Below are 19,390 nucleotides of genomic sequence, written 5' to 3' on the forward strand. Positions count from 1 at the left end.
ACATTTCCACTTCAGATAAAAATTGACTTGAGTGACGCGTCATGCGTCAACATCGATAACACAATTCTATAGGTGAAATGAAAGGTAAATGAATGAAATTATTATTCAAAATACCTCGATGAATGGTGGATACAGCATACAGCAATAGAGCAATTAAAATGCAATCATCATTTCATATTTTCACAAAAAGGCAATTGTCATACTTATACCGCATGAGTTTATTAGAAATTGCATACCTAATAATTTATGACTTTTGACTAATAAATACATAATATAAATCGTAAATACAAAAATATTGGTAACAAATGAAGACATTTCCCATCCACAATGCAACATATCATTCTCCATCTTTTCCAGTTCAATTCAAATTTCAAATATCGAGTTCTTCTCCAGAAGGCAAAGGAGCGAAACATTTTTCAACATCGGAATCACTAATATCTTGTAAAGACGCCGGAGACCACTTCGGATTCTTATCTTTATCAACTAGCAATGCTCGAACACCTAAAAAAGGACGTCAAAATAATACGTGTATAATTAATCGCCTTATGCTTATTCAAATATGAAAATTCACGAAACATACCTTCATAAAAATCAGGTGATATGGTTTTTTTCAACGCAGCTCGAGCCAGCCTGAACTCGGTAATAAAACAAGAACGAAGATTTTGAGAAGCACCCAGATCGATTTCTCTCTTAGTGATTTTTAAAGATGCGGGAGATACTTTGGAGAGCAATTCTAAGGTATTTTTAGACCACTGAGATCCTTCGTTCTGTAACAGAACTTGAATTTGTTCGATTGACTCTCCGCCGAAGCACGAATTAATCAAATCTAAATAAGGGCTCAGAGTGAAATCTTTGCCACTGATATCTACGGTAGTTTTATTCAAAATATCTTCAATCGAATCAGCATCGCTATTCACCAATTTATTGAACAAATCCGTGACGTTTTCACTAGGAATGAAGTGAGTAGCAACTCCAGCCTTGACTACATCTATTCCTTTCAGCCTGAATCCAGTTAAACCTAAAAATAAACCCAACTTTCCCTGCAACCTGGGTAAAAAATAACTGCCACCGACATCGGGGAATAAACCAATGGCAGTTTCTGGCATAGCGAATAAAGTCTTTTCCGTTGCAATACGATAGGGTCCATGTACAGAAATCCCAACTCCACCACCCATAGTTATTCCATCGCATAACGATATAAATGGTTTTTTGTACATTCCAATCAAGTAATCCATGGTGTATTCTTTACGAAAAAACTCAATTCCTTCCGATGTGTTTCTGGTGGCTGAGACTACATCGCCGCCAGCACAGAACGCTTTCTCGCCGGCTCCTTTGACAATAACGAAAGAGCGCTCGTTTTCCCATTCTTTTAATTTGGAATATATTGCCGAGACCATGGGTTCGTTCAAAGAGTTCAGAACTTTTGACCGGTTCAAGGTGATGATACCGACGTTATTCTTTACTTCGAATAATACCTCGTCTGAGGCCGCCGATGAAAACATTCTGAATGTTGATAATACACGACGCGTTGAGAGAAACATGATGGCAGCAGAAAGCTGTAAAAATGAAAATGAAAATACTTTTAAAAACATACTAGTTGCGACTTTTTTGATACTATTCGTATAAATTACCACCGACAGATTCGTAATACATAATCTGCAACAAGATAAAATAAGTGACCTTTTTACCTTGAATTATCTTCGGATGAAGAGTTTCTTCATGAAATTAATATCGAAAAATTAATTAATTCGCACTTTTTTCTACTTTTTAAATCGCACATCTATCACACATCATTCATCGCCGCTTCACTGCTAATTGTTATCATAAAGACTTTCTTATCAATTTTATTGGAAAATATTTTTTGATTGGTCATTTCAAATTTAATGTAACCTATCACAAATTCAGCTCATTCTGACTCAATAATTCAACCAATCAAGACTATAATTGATATCAGACGTGAATTTTTATTGGTAGTTGAATGAGAGTGTTTTTTTGCCGCTGAATTTTTCTTATCAGTAACCTGCTGCTTTTGCTTGGGATTCTATCTTTTTGGTGAAAATAATTCTTAGGTTGAAGTGAAATAAGTTTCTATTCGATGAAAAATCTAATTAGCTGCAAACTTGAACTAAGAATTTCAACTTCAAGAGCAAGAACTGAACTCATGGATGGAGCTGCAAGATGTTCGTTGGTCATACTTTGTACTACTGGTAAATTTCTATAATTTTAGATCTTTCAATGAATTCATAATTAAATACTACATATTCTGTCCACGTTAATATTTATTGAAGATAATGAACACAAAATAAGTGCTTGAGTTGAGTTTCATCGTTATGCTCAACGCAAATCTACTTCATTTCCACCAATTGAATAGTGCGTTTTCGTTGATAATGTGGCTCATTTTTCTTATTTTGATGAATTCCTTAAATTTTTCTTCTTCGAGCAAATACATTTCGTCGGATAAACAGTACTGAAAGAAGGACGTAAAAGTCAATCAGTCCACGTTCACGTTGGAACAACTACCTACTGGTTAGTCTTAGTATAAATCATATTTTTGAAGAGCAATAAATAACCCAGCCACCATCATAGTTTATGGTACCTCTCAAGTCTCACTCTTAATTCTATAATTTTTCGTAAATAGCCAACTGACCGTATCAAGAAAGCTTTCAGATGGTCTTTGTTTGAATAAGGTAATATGCCTTAAAATTTCCCCCTGAGGCGAGTATTTAGCAGTCATCAAAAGTCTGTTTCGAACACCATTCAATGTTTTCACTATATTCTGCTTCATTTTTTCCGAACAATCCAAAATATTCATGTATTTGTTCAGGTGTTCTTCCCACGTTCGATATATTGTTTGATTTTCTATTTCCATGTTGACCTACAAAAACATGAGAATTTTGGTAAATTAGCTAAGCATCATCACTCATACTTATCAATAGAAACTTACCGTAGGATCGAAGTCTAGGATTTGTCTTAAAAGGTTATTTTCGAATTGAGGAGTATCGATTTCGCCGATCGATTTTAGATGTTTTTGCCATGTAGCTGGACTTCCTTCAATCAAAAATACTTCTACCACTCTTTTCGAGCTTTGGAGCAAAGATCCGACTTCAATGGCAATCAGACCACTCCAAGTTTCGCCAATTATTGTAACTGGACCATGCGGTTGTATTTGTTGAATATTCTGCGAAAGAAAAAATTATATGTTTTGAGTGAATTTTCTTAGATTCTCACGTCTTATAAGGTTCAGTTTTTAATTTGAATCCGTACTTTACACAATTCAGATGCAATATTGGTAAGAGATTCGCATCGTTCGGTGAAAGTTGTGCTGAATGCCGGATAGTGAATTTTTTCTAGAATGGGTTTTAATTGATCAGCGTCGGTACCAGGTATTATAAATAGAGGGAAGACTCCTTTTGTTTCAGCGTACGGTTTCGATAAAGTTGCAACTTCAATAAATTGAAGACTGTCTGTTGCATGGTATCCAATATTTTCCAATCCTTCTAAATCGTTAGGTAAATATTGACTGAGGCGCAAAGAAAATGAATATCGACCTGTAAATATACAATTTTTTAAAGTAGAGAAGTATTGGAGACGTTTATTTTCGTGAACTTTCTTTTCAGTGCCTGTACGTACCTTTTTTATTCGATTTATCCACAATATCGTATAATGTCGGCGAATCAATCACGGCAGTATTTGTTATAATCGATTCAATTCGGGGCAGGAGACTGGTCAGTTCATTAATCGGTTTTTCCGAATGGATTAAAACCGACGGCAATCCTGCTTTTTTCCTCTGTTCACATTCTTTAAGTCCTCCACTTGAGATGCAAACAAAATGGAACGGTTGCGAAGAACGCGACGCCATGTCTATATTATAAGCAATAGTGCTAGCTGGATCCTTAAAATTTAAAAGAAAAGGTGCAGGGGTGAAAAGTTGGCCGAATACGCGTCATTTTCACTTTTTCAGCTCCAGTTTTTACTCAAGAGTATGATCCTTCACACTGAAACATTGAGAGAAAGCTCTTCTTCAATGATACGAGTTCCTTGTTACACCTCATGCATTTTTACGCTGCTCGAGTAATTTGCATCTGTAGACTATTTTTCACTTCAGAAGTGATTCAATTTTTCCAATTTCTTTCTGAAAGTATCAGTGGTTCAAAGGGATAGGAGATCACAGTCGCCTATCACAACAACTAGGTTGGAAATTGATGATGAGCAGAAATATAAAACGTGAGTAACATAGAAGAAAAATGAAATGACGAATAACTCTTCATACAAGATTAAAGATTTTCCACCTGGAGAAATCACAGTTTCTAACTCTTTTTTTCAACTTTTAAGTTTCGATTGACCACGGTAACCTTCATTTCATGTATGAATATTCGTCTAAAAACTGGTTTCAAATGAATCTAATTATGTACCTACTTAATATCATGGAAAACTTGCGTACTTACAAGAGCAATTACAAAGACTGCTTCCAAAGGACCTATATTATTGGCTTCTGTAAGTAAACCTGATGCATCCTCAACACTTCCAATTTTCTTTAGTGAAGTCAAAATAATGGTGGTTTTTTTCTGAGTAAGCCAACGGTTGATTTGATGAGAAATTTTTGTGCCAAGTGAAAAGTTATCGAGTGCTACAATGAATTTCTTGGCACCTCTACTGATTAACCATTCCAACAGTTCAAACCATGGGTTGCTTTTTTTACCACCGCCTGTTTAAAACAACTTGTTACCTAGTTTGTCCTATTATAGGTAGGGCGGTTTGCTACTACTTACCAATAATAAGATATGATCTTGTGCTATCGATTTTGAACTTCATTTTTAAATTATTCGAGTTATCATTTTCTATATCTGCTTTACTATTACATTTGTAAATTTTTTTCTTGCTGAGAACCAGATCGTCTCTGAAAATTTTTAATTTCGTGTAGGAATTACATTGAATAGGTATAAGTACCTACCTAAATTGTATGACGTGACGAATTTACCTCGAGTAATCATCCGATGCATTGTTGTTTATCACAATTCTCGACAAGGGTTGAATCAACCCCTTATTTATGCTTTTTTTTATGTAATCGTGTATTGCTTTCTTCAGTTCACTAGGTAGTTGTATCAAAGAAGATATTTTATTCGGCAACATATTGAATGCAACCGATTTTAAAAATGTGTATAAACCTAAAAAAAAAAAAAATGCAAACAAATTTCTTATGGGGTCTCATTGAAGCATGCTGAATTATTGATAAAGTAGATGCATAGGAAGGATGCTGACCTAATTCAGTATCTTCGGGATAGTAGTTATCTACTATGTCGATATAGCAGGATAAATTAGAAATGCACTCTAAACAGGAATTCGTATGTTTCATTCCATTCATACTGTTTATCACGATAGTTGCACCACTTCCTTTTGTACGAAGCTTCAATTGTATATCATATTTTCCATCCGTTCTCAGAATTATGTACTTTTCATTCAACTGTGTAGAATCACATTGCGTAAAACTTTCATGATGGTGACTTCGAATGAGTAATTTTATCAATTGAGTCATCTTACGTTTGGAAATTTTTTCTTCAATATTTCTGCTTCGCTATCATCGGCCACAGTCACATAAATTTCATAATTTCGTTGTAGTGAAACTACAATACAAGCTTCAGCAAAAGGTAAGTTTGAGTTGACAAAAACAACCTGATCTTCTTTATAAGGTGGTGTGAGAACTATGCAATAGTAAGCCTATGTGAATAATGAATTGATTGTTAGGAATTAGTAAGATATGATATTGTCTTCAAAAGTACCTAACAAAACTTCCACCCGATGGTGTCTCATACCTGGGAGTAAAGTAATGGAACTGTAACAGCATCTTCAAGGCTCCAAGATTTTGGTACCTCCCATGTTAATAGAGGATCAGGATTTTGAAGCGACTCCAAAGGATTATAATAACCTAGTCCCATGACACGTTTTCCAGATTCTGAAATTCCCGAAAACTCGAGACCATACTCATATTCCTGTGCGAAATCCTTGTTACTGCATGGTCATTAAATGTGGTATGTTGCTAATTTCAACACTCACCCTAATTTGAGATTTTTCATCAGTAGAAATATCTTGATAGTCATAGTTCAAGTACATAGTGTCAACAGCTTGAAGACTATGAAAAAGTGATAAGTTTGTTTAGTGTCTGTATCTAATCACATGCCTTGCTGTCATATTTGAATCATCAGCAACTTACTGTAAATCTTGTGGACTCACTAAGTCAAACTCTTTGAAAACATTGTCATTATCTTCACATTTCAAATTCCTGTAAGTTCCCCACTGACCATCTTTGAAAATCAACACTGGTAAATCTTTAGCAATTTGGTTTTGATAGATAGGGTTATCAATTGCAAATGTTGGAGCAGAATTGTCCAAGATGTATAAAAATCTGAAAAAAAGTTCATTATAATTTGACCTTAATTCATTCAATGACTTTTTACTGTATCCTTACTGAGTATTTCTGTATGGCTTTCTTCTAGATAGAATGAGAGATTGATCAGTTGTTTCTACATTATTCCTTAAAATAACAAAAGGCTCGTGTTTTTTAGTTTTCAATTCTGCAGAATATTTGGTCATCCAAGAGTCATCGGCCATAATTACGGCAGTGGGATATTCACTGGGTTCTGGCACCTATAGATTTTTTCATTGTCAAATATTTTTTTTAACTGCATAGATAGGTACTGTGGCGGATTGCTGAGGTACTTGGAATATGTACTTACTTTTTTATAAAAGTAAATGTCTATATCATTGAATGTTTCACGAGTAATTTCTACAAATAATTTTTTGTTTTTCCATGACAAGCGTTCGTTAAGTGGTTTAATAACCAGTAAGAATAAATTAGTCAACTTGTTTCCGATCTTATCCCATATGTTGTCAGCATTTTCTGAACTATCTGTTGTTATGATGTAAAAATTATCTGATGAATTTTTTGCTGCAACATCTCTAATTGTCTGATACATAATTTTGGGCTGAAAAATTGAATGACATCATTTACTCAATTTGTAAAATGCAATGTCTGTAGGAAAAGCTCTAGGATTAATATTTACTTTATAATTGAAGGTTTTCAATATTTTCTTGATTGCTGGTGCTACTGTGCCTAGAGTATCAATGATGGATAAACTTATATTGGAATCTTGGATATCAGTTGATAACCTTTCAACTGCGATTTGCAGGCAAAGGTTTAAGAATTCATTGACATCCTGGAACATTTTCCCCAAAAATTATGATCAGAAGTACATGATTGAAGCATAATTAAGTACCTATTCAATACTGGCTCACTTTTAGACCAGGGTTGGCATGTGGTATGAATTGCATCTGCTGCAATTCATTCTGAACTTCATCAACTCCTGGAAAATCTAGAGGCAATGGGGAACTAACAAAATCACACAGTTCTAAGCCTCCACACAGCATTCGATTTGTTACAAGGTCTCTATGAAAACATAGTTCATCTCCTAATGGTAATAAAAGAAATGGAATTAATTTGGTTGCAGATCAAAATTTAGTTTTACTTGCAGCACCTTGCAAATTACTTCAGTCATTATCCGAAACTTCAGATTGCACTTTTTTCCCACTATTTATTACCACAACAATATCTTTCATGGATTTTAAAAAATGAATCATTCTGGGTGCTCTCCATTCATTAACATATTTGCAACATGTTTCAACCGCATGAAAAACAAACATTTTGAAGAATTGAGTTTTCACCCAAAATGATTCATTTTTTAATTTCATGAGGAATATTGCTGTGGCAAAGAGTGGGAAAACAGTGCAATCTCAGGTTTTTGCTGATTTCCTGAGTAATCTGCACCAGAGCCCAATAGTGTACTTGTATGTCTCTAACCTGGTGTCAGAGCAGTGAACTCTGAAGCGGAGATGAATAACTTTCTGATACGATATGGAGATGCAGTTTCTTTTTTCTGATCATTCTGGGAATACAGATGAATCTTCATTATAGAATCCAGGAATATGACCCAATTTCCATTCCATGTAATTTTACCCAACCAATCTGTAAAAAAGATGGGTACAAAAGGGAAATGAGGTGACTATGATAACTTCTATCGCTTTAGATGTGTATGAATGATAAGTTGATAACCATTCTTTAAATGAGTTTTCAAATGTCATGAGATTCAGTTCTTGTTAGCGTTCATATTGGCATGTTATCATGAACTTGCAAGAAAATGTTCTTTATTTGGATGGGTTGAATGACCTACTAGCACAGAACTTTTTAGGTACTCAAAGTTGTATGTATTAATCTGTTTCTGTGTCCATTTTATCTTTTCTCATTTTTTAAAAAAATAGAAGTTCCTATGTAATTCTACTATTTCAATTGATATTTATGAAATGTTACCAACCAGTTTCATTGATAGACAATTCTTTGACATTCACAAATTCGTCTTCCAATTGGTAGCCGATGTTTTCCAGGTTTTTGTAGAACTCTCGTTGATTAATTTTCACTTTCATTTTCTGAGTAATGTCATTTATTTTGAGTTTTGGTTTCTCATAAGGTGTCTGTATTATACCAGTCATGACTACTTTACAGTTATCAGGATCCTTTTCATTTTCAAGCAGCACTTCAAAATTACCTGAACCGGTCTGAATTAGAATGGTCAAAGCTCGATGCTCTAAAAATGGATGCGATGGCAATGGTTATTAGCTGAATTGTTCATTAATTAGGTGACATGATTTAAAATGAGAGAAAAGAACACCTACTGTCTATTGTGACATATAAGTTTTTATGCACTTTGATGTCTTCAAATACCACATCAAAAGTTCCTAGTTTCTCATTTCTCAAGACTGATAACATATGCCATGTCAAATACTGTAAAGTGATAATAGAGAATTGTAAGAAGTTTATGATGAAAAAAATGGAATTATGGAACTGTTAAGATTCAATTTACCATGTATACAGAAGGTGGGACGATATTTTGGCCTTTTACTTTGTGAGATCTGAGATAACGCCATTCTGATCCTTTATTGAGTCGAATTTTCAACAATTCTTGAGATAGAGGCACATCCTGTGAAAAAAATGAGTTTTAAATTATTTCGATGGTCTGAAATTTTAATGATTGTTTGACAAAATTTTATAATATTACATCAAGCGGTGCAAGGGTACCCCAATCATCCATATGCTCCCAAGTTGTGAAATTTGTTATATTTGGTGTACCTCTGGGAACAGGATATTCTATTTTTGGATAAAGAGCATTCACATCTGGTTGGCAACCAGCTATAAACAATCTATCAAACAAAAAAGTAGAATGAATGATGCCCAAGTACATAGGTCAAGATTTGAAGGTATGCTATTTTGTTGTAAGGAAACACATTGGGGAAGCTGATACCTAATTTCATGAAAATCATTTTATCTGTACTTACTTTCCAACAGCTGACAGTAAGAAATTCACAGCATTTGAATTTTGAGATCTAAGAGTCAATGGGATATTGGTAACTGATGGTTTGAATGATCTTTTCAAAATGGCTTGAAGTAGTCCATGTGGTGCTATTTCAATAACAACAGCATTTTCTGGAATGTATTTACAACCTTCTTCAAACAACACAGCATTGAGTAAATTATTGGTCAAGTATTCCGCCGAACAATAATTGGCTAGAGGTGAATCCCAGTTGTGTTCTGGAACTGAGGTGCTTATCCATTTGGACGATCGTTCTTTTGGTTCAGGAATCACCTTAATTAGGTAATGGGTAGGTAATATAAGTAGCAATTAGTAATTCAATGTGTTTCATCGAGTTAGATGTGATGTTGTTACTTGCTGAATGAAAATATCACTCACCTCTTTTAATCGTCTCAACAGTCCAGGACCTGCTGGAGCTATGTGTTTTGAGTGATAAGCAATGTTGGCTACATTGACTGTTTTTGCAAATACTTTTTCTTCTTGGAGCTCTTTAACAAATTCAGCAACTGAATCAGCTGGCCCAGTTAGAGTACAGCTATCTTTTGAATTGTGGCAAGCTACTTCAATTTCATCGGGCAAAGAATCGGCAATTTGTTTGTATCCCTTTCCTTCGGTACAAATGTAGTGGTCATTAGTGTGAAGTCAAGATAATTACGTACAACATTCAAATATCAAGATAGAAATACCTATTGCAGCCATCATCCCCTTGATTGTTGTCACCTCCTTTGATGCTACACCTCTGGCATAAGATGCCAGTACAGATTGTTCTAGTGTTAAACAACCGTCTGCATAGGCACATCCATTTTCACCTAAGGAGTGTCCTATAATACCATCTGGTTTAATACCAATAGTATTCAGTACTTCAACCAAGGCTACCTAAAGAAATTGATACATATTTCAAGAAGTTAATGATTGTTTCACATTCTTTCATGTCAGTTGAGCAACTACTAATATGACATTCTTACCTGCACAGCAATAATTCCTACAAAAGCATTTACAATATCGTCAAACAGAGCTGGGTCATCGGATGTTAGAATGTTGTATATGTCAACACCCTTAGGTTTCAAAACTTTATCACATCTTTCAATGGCATTTGCAAAACTTGGTATGTCTAGTAAACCGTTCCCCATACCATTCCATTGTGAACCCATACCAGAGAATAAGAACCATATTGGACGATTTTCACCCTCTACAACCTGCAAAGTAACATTTCGCCTGAGATTCTGTTAAATTGAAAATTATGTGTGTAAAAATTGTAGGTAAGTTACCTGGACATCGTTAGTTGGATTTGATCCAGCTGGTAAAACAGAGTAGGCACGATACATGTGGCTTGGTATTGGAATTTTGAAGATATCATTTATCAAGGCTATCATATTGGTATCAAGAGGCATTTTTTCAATCTGATATTTGTTATTGAAATGGAAAGACATACTTCATTATCATTTAATTATACCTAATTGTGTATTATAAAAGTTATATTTTTTTGGGAAGTTTACTATTAATCATTATTACCGTTTCAATAACTTGCTTGAGATCATTTTCAACACGACCACATAATACAATCAAGCGAGGTAATTTATCATCATCAGCATTGTCGATTTTGGTTCTGAAATAGTTTTGTGGAGGCATGTTATTTAAATGAATTTTCACTTAAAGGAAATTAGATAATATGTGAGATTACTTTGGATTTTGTTCAAGAACTATGTGTCCAACCAAGCCAGAAAGGCCCAGACTGTTTACAGCTACTACAGAGCCTGGCAATCCCGTTGTTTCTGTAACGACCTAAGTATTCAAAAGAAAAAGTAGTCATTCGAGAATGAGGTTAATCATCTCATTAACTTGTTTAATTATTTCTACCTTGAGTTTATTATCATTTAAAGGCTTTAATGCTGAATTTGGTTCGGTATAGTGCATATTCGGAGCAATACTTCCGCTATCGAGCGCGAATAATGCTTTCATCAAGGATATGTACCCAGCGGAAGCTTCTGTGTGACCAGTGTGACTTTTCACCGAACCTACTAAAAGTGGAGAGTCTCTTTCTTCGCAAAACAATTTGGATATAACATTGCATTCGATTTTTTCCAAGTTCTTTCAAAATGTACAAGGATTATGTTAATTCTTTTTCATGTGCAGGTAACTATGCAAAACCTGTTAGGTAATAATTGTCTTACTGTAATTCCACAAGCATCCATTTCCACGTAAGATACATCAGACGGTTTAATATCCGGATACCGGGAGTACATTTCCTGCAATGTATTTTCTATCACATCTTCGCCATATCCTAGGAAGGTGTTCGGGTTACTACCAAAATAAATGCATTCGGAAAATAGGACTTTGGCGTAGTTTCTTTTTGCATCTTGAGCTCGTTGTAAATAAAAACAAACCGCTGCTTCGCTTCTAACATATCCGTTTGCTGAAAGTAGAAACATAAATGTAAACTTAGATGGGTATATAGTTATGATTTTATAAGTAGGTAGTTCCATCTATGTATTGAACTTCTGTCATTACCATCTTGACTGAATGCTCTGCAAATCGAATCCGGACTTAGATATCCCATTTTAAAAAAATTCACTGATATTTTGGGATCAATTACGGATGATGCAACACCTACGATGGCGGCATCGATACGACCTACTGCTATGTTATGATAAGCTGTACTCAGAGCCTCCAAGCCTCCTAAAACGCAGCCATGGAATGTGACACTTGGTCCTAGGAAAATAATTCAATTCCATATTAGGCGTGTAATGTGATTTTGATCGTAGATTGGAGTAAGGTAGGAATGTTGATATTCGGATATTGGGAAAAAGTGACAACGTGGTGAGAGCCGAGTCGGACCCCAGTGCAATTATTTGGCGGGAACCTCATTTTGGTTCCCTCTATCGGTTTTCTAGAGCCATTACTTTGTGGCAGGTACTTGGGAAAAGTACGGGCCCGATGTAAGTGAACCCCTTGCACCTCCCCCCTCCCACTCGCCGTCACTGGCTGAAAAATGTAGGTGCATTATTCAGTGCCTATATAGACGCATCTATACCTGTTAAATTGAGAGCGAATGATATCCGATTAGATTCCATTGATTTGGCATTTCCCATCAAATACATTGTACCCTTTTGACCACCAAAAAATTTTATACTGTCAGCTTCATTAATACCACAAGCCATGTAACATCCTACATTGGCTCCCAACAAAGATGTTGGATTGATTCCTAGCAGAAAGAAAAAAGTTTCCAATAGTTATAATCCATTTATATCTATTGACGTAACGAAAATGGTGATTTGTAAGGATTCATGTTTACCAGCATCGAAAATAGCTTCAAATGAAGGTTCCAAAACTTTTCTGTTAATTACATCAGTACATTCGGCCAGAATTCTGTTTACCGCGAATACTCTGGCGTCAAATCGATGATTCTGTGTGTATTTACCGACTCCATTAGGTATTGTTTCGCCGACTGCAATCGCCAAATTTGAGATTCGAATTTGATTTATCGATTCAAGTATTTTACATAGGTAATATAGAAGTAGCCGGTAGGTGTATTCGAGAATGAATAAAGAAAAAAATCAAAATTTCATGTAAGTAGGTAGGCTACTCACATTTATATTTGTACGACGTTGGCCATTTACGATTATCAAATGTGATTGGACTTTCTTGGTTGTATAACATTTTCTTATAAGTGTTCACATCATCGCATTCGGGAAATCGACCCGACATGCCGGAAATGCATACATCATATTTTTCCTCCGACATTGTCTATGTTTTCCAAATAATCTGGATGCAATTGAATCGTGTTTCCAAATGAATACCTGTAGAATATTAAAAAGTTACCTATTTAAATTCAATATTTACATAATGTAGGTAAGTATGTCATAGGTGTCATACCCTTCGCCGTTCGTCATTTTGAATATGAAAAAATTGGAGTCAGTGGCGTAGCAAGTACGAAAAATCAAAATTTAGTGGTAATTTTCTGTATACCTTTGGTAATGTGTGATGATTATTTGAAAAGGAAGGCAAAGTTACTGCTCGAGCAGTCGAGCGAAGCGAGAGGGAACATTTTTCCAAAAAATGGGTCCAAAAAACGAAAAAACGTCCGTTTTTCCACGTTTTATTTTGAATTCTCGCTCACAAGGGGAGCATTGCCCTTCGCCCTCCTCGCTACGCCACTGATTGGAGTCAAACTAATTAGGAGAGAGCAGGAATCCGTTAATGGTCGAATGTAGGTGCATTGATTTGCATGTTGAAATATGCTAGTGTGTTGATTAAAGTTTTTTTTTTTTGCTTTGTAATTCCTAATGAGTTTGATTATGAAATGTAGGTAGCGACGATGATTACAAGGAATTCCTTCTCTTTCAACACCTACTCTACTTTCGTCGTGAATAAATTTGTTTACTCTTAATCCTTCTGCTTTTTCTAATGACCTATCTATCATCGAGTAGGCCTAATTGTGACGCTGAATTTCGATTTTTGAAGAATTCTTGAATTTAAAAATTTGGGCTTATTTTCCCTAAAAACCCTAAAGTTTGATCAAATCTAGATGGAAACGCTCAAAGGCTATGGTACATACAATAAGTGAGGTGGAACTGCCTAAGACTCGGATTTTGTGCTATTTCTCGTTGTAATTCAGCGTATTTTCTGACTGAAATTGACCAGAAAAAAATTACAAATGGCAGAAAACACACTAAAAAATGTAAAAATAACTTTTTTGCTCTTTCCCAAATTTTGGGGTTCTCTCCACACTGATTCGAAGTTCTAAAAAGAAAATTTTGGGATCGTGGTCGGAGTCAGAAAAATTTGAAAAAATTCGGAGTCAGTACCCTCTCAAATATCTTCACCCTTCACCTTCACACCAAATTTCAAAGTAATCGGCTCAAAACAGCCAGCGACAGCGTAAAATCCCTAAATATCGTTGGTGGGGGGGAGGGGAGGTTGGCACGCATTTCGAGTGTGGATGGAAAACCGTTTATGCGATCAAAAAATCATCAAACGAGAAATACCTAGTAACAGAAAAACCCAAATCTGAGTCAAAGGCAATTTCACCCTACTTGCTTTTGCATTGTACAGGGTGACCCAACAAAGGTGCCCACATTTCTTTTTGTAATGGCGTCTGTGGTAAAACTGCTACAGTGTCGAACGCGCGCGCTATTGAAAGTACAGGTTATACGAATTTGTTCTGACATGTTATCGTTCACCGTGGACTGCTTTATTGTTAAAGAATTATGCATTTTGCTTGAAAGTGTATTTTCGCGATATAATAGGGGTGGACAAAAGCTTGAATCGCTCCTGGAGGCGAACGAAGTGTCCTAAAAAAAGTTACACCTGACCAAAATGATAGAGAATTAAATTTCGAATCGTTTGAACATCATTACTTTTTTCTAGGATGCTTCGTTTTTAATTTTTTTTTACAAAAAATCAAAAACTTTTTGAAATGAGCTTTTGAAAACTTTTGAAAATTTGCAAACTTTGTTTCATAAAAGTCGGTCTGGAGGCGGAACGAAGCACTCCACGGAAAAATGAGGTCGAGGAAAATTGTAGAGAATTAAATTTCCAATCGACATAATGTCGTTAGTTTTTTTCTAGGATGCTTTGTTTCGCCTCCAGATCGATTTTTATGCAATTTTTTCAAAAGTTCATTTCAAAAAGTTTGATTTTTTTCTTAAAAAAATAAAAAACTAAGCATCCTAGAAAAAACTAATGACATCCTAACGATTCGAAATTTAATTCTCTACAATTTTGGTCAGGTGTAATTTTTTTTAGGACGTTTCATTCGACTCCAGGAGCGGTAAACTGCAGACGCATTTGCGATTTTCGAGGACCAAACTGACTTTTTAGGACTTATCGCAAAATACACTTTTAGCAAAATGCTTGTGCTTCGTCAATAAAGCAATCCATTGTAACTAATACTACACCAAAACAAATTCGTAGGCCATATATTTTTGAAAGAGCGCGCGTTCGCCACCGTAGCAGTGTTACCACTGACATAATAACCAAAAGAAATGTGGGCACCTTTGTTGGGTCACCCTGTACTTTATTTTTGCCTCACGAATCGATGCTGGAGCCTCCAGCGGATTTTTAAATCCTTAACCCTATAAAATGGACCAGAATGAAAGTTAGCATTTTCATACCGCAATTAATGGTCTCTGTGATCCTCTAATAGATTTCAACACAGTTTTCAAAATCCATTTCTGCTACTTCAAATCCAAAATTTTGATAATTTTGGAAAAAGAAATACTGAAATTAGTTTATACCCAATTTGTGAGCCCTGGAATCAACTCAGTTGGCGATTTTGAGCCGGTGTGGTACCTGAAGCAAACTCTTACAAATTTTTCGATTTCAGTTCGTACCTAAACCTATGAATTCCATCTTTGCAGTAATTTGCAATTCAAAGAGAAATTACAGGAATAGAATACTTCAACTCCAAGTCACGCCTTGAATTCCCAACAAATTTACTGAGGAAGATAATTTTGAATGGAATCGTGTGCCTTAAAAAGAAGGGGAAAATTATAGGTTTTCGAAATGGAGTTATTCTACGATTTTTTTTTCTTCAAAATTGATAAATTCTATTTCTGTAACTTCTTCAATTCACACATGGTTGGAAAAATATTTGGACCATTGAAATGACACTAACTCATTAGATATTAATTAATAAAATTTAGATGCTGACGTTAATTTAGAGGGTTGAATTGTAATAATATTGTTTGGATACGATAATTCAGCTTCATGTTTGGAAATTCATCTGTACTTACTGATTTTCATTTAGTTGATTTGGTTATAGTTTTTGTATTACATGTTGGAATGAAAACTTCATTTTTATGTAGGTATAGGTACCAAAACAATAAAAATCCACGAAATAACATTTCGCATCCATCTAAATTTTGAGCTCGGTTTTTTTGTGGTTTTATTCTGCATTTTGTAAACTCATAATAAATAAGCGATAAAAATAATTACCTAGGTATTATTTGTCATGTAAAGAAATAATAAAAACAAAAAAAGTTACTGTTCACAACAAGAAATCAAAATTAAATTATCATTCAACTGATCGCCTATTCGATTTTTGAAAACACGTCCGAAATTCTTGTTTACAAGACATAAAAAAATTAAAAAAACGAAACATTTTAATAAAATATTACGCTTACTTTTTCTCACAATCACATTAAAATTGAAAAATAAATCCACGTAAGTAAATCGAAGCACGAGAAACAAATACGATTTATGATTACTTAGTCAAAAAATTATTCTTACTTGAAGATGATTGTGTTCCTATGTTACAGATCGAAACACTACACTGAAACAAAATGATACCGTAAAGAATGATCTACATACATATATAGGCACATTGAATTGAAGTGATGAATTAAAGAAGGATTACCTAGCCTATAAATAAATAATTTCAGCAAATGGTACGTAAAGTATGTTAATATTTGTTACTCATCTGATTACCATGCGATAATTCGCCGTTACTTTGTTGTTAGTTCATTGACCTTCTCAAAATGCTTCGCATTGAAACTTCCTTCAGAAATTAATTTGATAATGACAATGAAAATTGAATAAAGTTGTTGTGTTTGATCTACTTTACACTGATAAGTAAAGGTACCTATACGTATTTCAAATTCCCATTAAAAAATGCTATCCACCAGAACCCAGAAGTTTTTGGAGTAAGGTTGTGATTCGGATCAGTTGACACGAATAAAAAAATAGGGCCTTTAATGATCAAGCAAAATTTCATTACTCTTACTTGATAGTTGATTTATTCAAACCTTCTCAGCTTAAATCTTAAAAATTCTCAAATCATTGACACGCGAGTAGATTAGGAAGGTAACATTTTTGTCAAGTAAACGAAGTACGTATTTTTGCTTTAGATGGGAGAAGAGTTTTGTACGAGAGGATGAGTGAAATGTGAGAATTCATATTACATAATCTGTTTTTACAAGTTGGAGTAAAGGAATATCTCAGCTCATTGTTTCTGCGGAATAATTCAATTCAGGTTTCTTTCCCTTCTTTAAATGAGATGAGAATTGAGAAGTGATAGTGTTTTGAACCTGCCCTGTTCCCGTACTACAAGATAAAATTTGATGACGATTTTTCTGAAACGTTTGTTTCACAAAATATGTTGCAATTAATTTCTTTTTTTTTCTACACGGTCAATACCTACTTTTTTTTGTAGAAAATAATTAAGAAGTAGGTAGACATTAATTGTTATTTGTTTTTGAAACGCCTCTGGGCCTTTATATTTTTTTGTTTTCATGGCACTCAAGTCATGTCTCTCATCTCAAACTGAAAAAATGAAAAATGAATCAAAAAATGTCATCAATCAATGAAAATAAAAATAAAAATAAAATTTTCGAAACAGACAACAAAGTTTGAAGTTGAACCAAGTTGGACGAAGCAATCCGAATACACTCGAGTTATTCCGAACCTTGTTATCAAATAACCCTACCGGATGAAATATTTTGATAACAGATTACAAAATTATTGAAACTCTTCATTTTCATTTATTTTTCAACTGTTTCAATAATCCTAGTTTTCATCTAAAATTGTTCAATTTTTCATTTCAGTTCGATGACCGAATCAATATAACTTCCACAACATGCTAATGGTACGAAAATTTTGGAGGTATGTCTTGTTTCATCGACGAATATCCAGATATGTACTTCAAAAATATCATTCATTAATCTGATCCAATTCATTCTTTACAGAAATTTTAAGCACGGCTATTATCCAAAATATTTACAAAACCATCTCTTCGATGTCGTCGAAAGCTATAATAACAGTTTTGATCCAACTGAAATCCAGTGGAATTCATACTACTTGGAACGTTATTGGGAAAAGGAATCTAGACTTTGTAGAGTTCATTGGTTACATTCGATGAATAATGTCAGGTACATACTGTTGTAAATTTACAAGCTGTTACATAAGGAGTTCATTAATTTAATTTTATCATATCGTTGCAGAATACCAGCCATTTATGAGACATATTTTACTCCCAATCATTTAACCGATTACACCAAATTAAAACCGAGGGAAGAATTTAAAAAAATGAAAATATTAGATATTGGCTGCGGAGGAGGAATATGTTCCGAAGTAATTATTGTCATGTACAAATATATGTTGTGTATAGTATTCTAAAAAATTTTAATCTACCAGTTGCCCAATTTCACTAGGCTTTAGCTCGATTGGATTTCAATGTAACCGGTATAGATCCTGACCCTCATATGATTTTTGTAGCAGAACTTCACGCCAAAGAAATTCCAGAAATGAAAGGAAAGCAATTAAAGTACGAAACTATCCAATCATACAATTTATTTTTAAATTTAAAATTCGTCTTCAACTTGTGTATTTTTTTCACAGGTACATTAAAACAACCGTAGACGATTTCCATGAAGAAAATCGGGGCAAATATGACGCGATAGTAATTTCTGAAGTTTTAGAACGACTTCCTCATAATAAAAAGCGAAAATTTCTAGAGAAATGTATCAATTGTCTAAAAGTGAGTAAATTCTCTCGATTATATATTTCATGGTTGAGCGATTTATGACATTGTGCGTTGTTTTTCAGATCGACGGTGATGTGTTCATCACGACTAGAAACAAAACTTTTTCTTCCCTGTATAGAATCTTTGTATTTGGATTATCTAATAGATGCGAATTTTATTATCACGTTTGGAGCAGAGGAATCAGTACTTATTTATTGAAAACACATCTAACTTCTTGTAAGATACTTCGTGTAATAATTTTCTCTATGAAATCCCGGACGATTGATTTAATTTTTTTTATTCAGGTGGTTGTGATGTAAAACATGTAAAAGGATTACAATACGATGGAGAGGACCGTTCGTTTCGTTTTACAGATGATCTCGACGAGTGGTATTTCGTTCACGCCGTCAAAAAACGACTAATCATATGAAATTATTGTTGTCTCGTTACTTTTTAAAATACATTTGATCAAGTTGTGTTTTTCAATGCGGACTCGAATCGAATACAAAAAAAT

General features: G+C 34.4%; 3 protein-coding genes across 6 annotated transcripts; 1 reads left to right on the plus strand and 2 right to left on the minus strand.

Annotated features, from left to right (window-relative positions):
- Positions 1-194: 194 nt before the first annotated feature.
- Positions 195-1,847, minus strand: Hibch (3-hydroxyisobutyryl-CoA hydrolase). Of its 2 annotated transcripts, XM_065366255.1 has the most exons (3): positions 1,689-1,847; positions 581-1,556; positions 195-501 (listed from the first exon to the last, which is right to left on the minus strand). In XM_065366255.1, the coding sequence occupies exons 2-3, from the start codon at positions 1,539-1,541 to the stop codon at positions 371-373; spliced, it is 1,092 nt and encodes a 363-aa protein (XP_065222327.1). In that variant the 5' UTR covers positions 1,542-1,556; positions 1,689-1,847; the 3' UTR covers positions 195-370. The 2 variants fall into 2 exon arrangements, with proteins under 2 accessions (XP_065222327.1, XP_065222326.1); XM_065366254.1 differs by lacking the exon at positions 1,689-1,847 and having other exon boundaries at positions 581-1,663.
- A 163-nt stretch (positions 1,848-2,010) lies between these two features.
- LOC135846903 (ubiquinone biosynthesis O-methyltransferase, mitochondrial-like) lies at positions 2,011-19,362 on the plus strand. Of its 2 annotated transcripts, XM_065366261.1 has the most exons (9): positions 2,011-2,207; positions 16,676-16,804; positions 17,960-18,017; positions 18,101-18,283; positions 18,356-18,485; positions 18,566-18,678; positions 18,753-18,891; positions 18,960-19,113; positions 19,182-19,362. In XM_065366261.1, exons 3-9 carry the CDS (start codon positions 17,992-17,994, stop codon positions 19,304-19,306), a joined length of 870 nt encoding a protein of 289 aa, XP_065222333.1. In that variant the 5' UTR covers positions 2,011-2,207; positions 16,676-16,804; positions 17,960-17,991; the 3' UTR covers positions 19,307-19,362. The 2 variants fall into 2 exon arrangements, with proteins under 2 accessions (XP_065222333.1, XP_065222334.1); XM_065366262.1 differs by lacking the exon at positions 16,676-16,804.
- LOC135846893 (fatty acid synthase-like) lies at positions 2,262-16,769 on the minus strand. 2 transcript variants are annotated; one of them, XM_065366242.1, is made up of 36 exons: positions 16,647-16,769; positions 13,004-13,213; positions 12,709-12,861; positions 12,448-12,618; positions 11,925-12,125; positions 11,588-11,829; positions 11,274-11,504; positions 11,098-11,198; positions 10,929-11,022; positions 10,685-10,816; positions 10,382-10,612; positions 10,103-10,292; positions 9,795-10,024; positions 9,382-9,689; positions 9,105-9,246; positions 8,910-9,026; positions 8,722-8,830; positions 8,364-8,633; positions 7,853-8,017; positions 7,291-7,463; positions 7,059-7,211; positions 6,732-6,980; positions 6,464-6,642; positions 6,209-6,400; positions 6,052-6,127; positions 5,811-5,987; positions 5,539-5,715; positions 5,260-5,461; positions 4,979-5,165; positions 4,770-4,897; positions 4,446-4,705; positions 3,631-3,892; positions 3,265-3,548; positions 2,945-3,178; positions 2,648-2,875; positions 2,262-2,467 (listed from the first exon to the last, which is right to left on the minus strand). In XM_065366242.1, the coding sequence occupies exons 2-36, from the start codon at positions 13,155-13,157 to the stop codon at positions 2,351-2,353; spliced, it is 6,519 nt and encodes a 2,172-aa protein (XP_065222314.1). In that variant the 5' UTR covers positions 13,158-13,213; positions 16,647-16,769; the 3' UTR covers positions 2,262-2,350. The 2 variants fall into 2 exon arrangements, with proteins under 2 accessions (XP_065222314.1, XP_065222315.1); XM_065366243.1 differs by lacking the exon at positions 16,647-16,769 and adding an exon at positions 16,541-16,605.
- Positions 19,363-19,390: the final 28 nt, after the last annotated feature.

Source organism: Planococcus citri, chromosome 5 (genome assembly GCF_950023065.1).
Source record: "Planococcus citri chromosome 5, ihPlaCitr1.1, whole genome shotgun sequence".
In the NCBI taxonomy this organism is placed as follows: Eukaryota; Metazoa; Arthropoda; class Insecta; order Hemiptera; family Pseudococcidae; genus Planococcus; species Planococcus citri.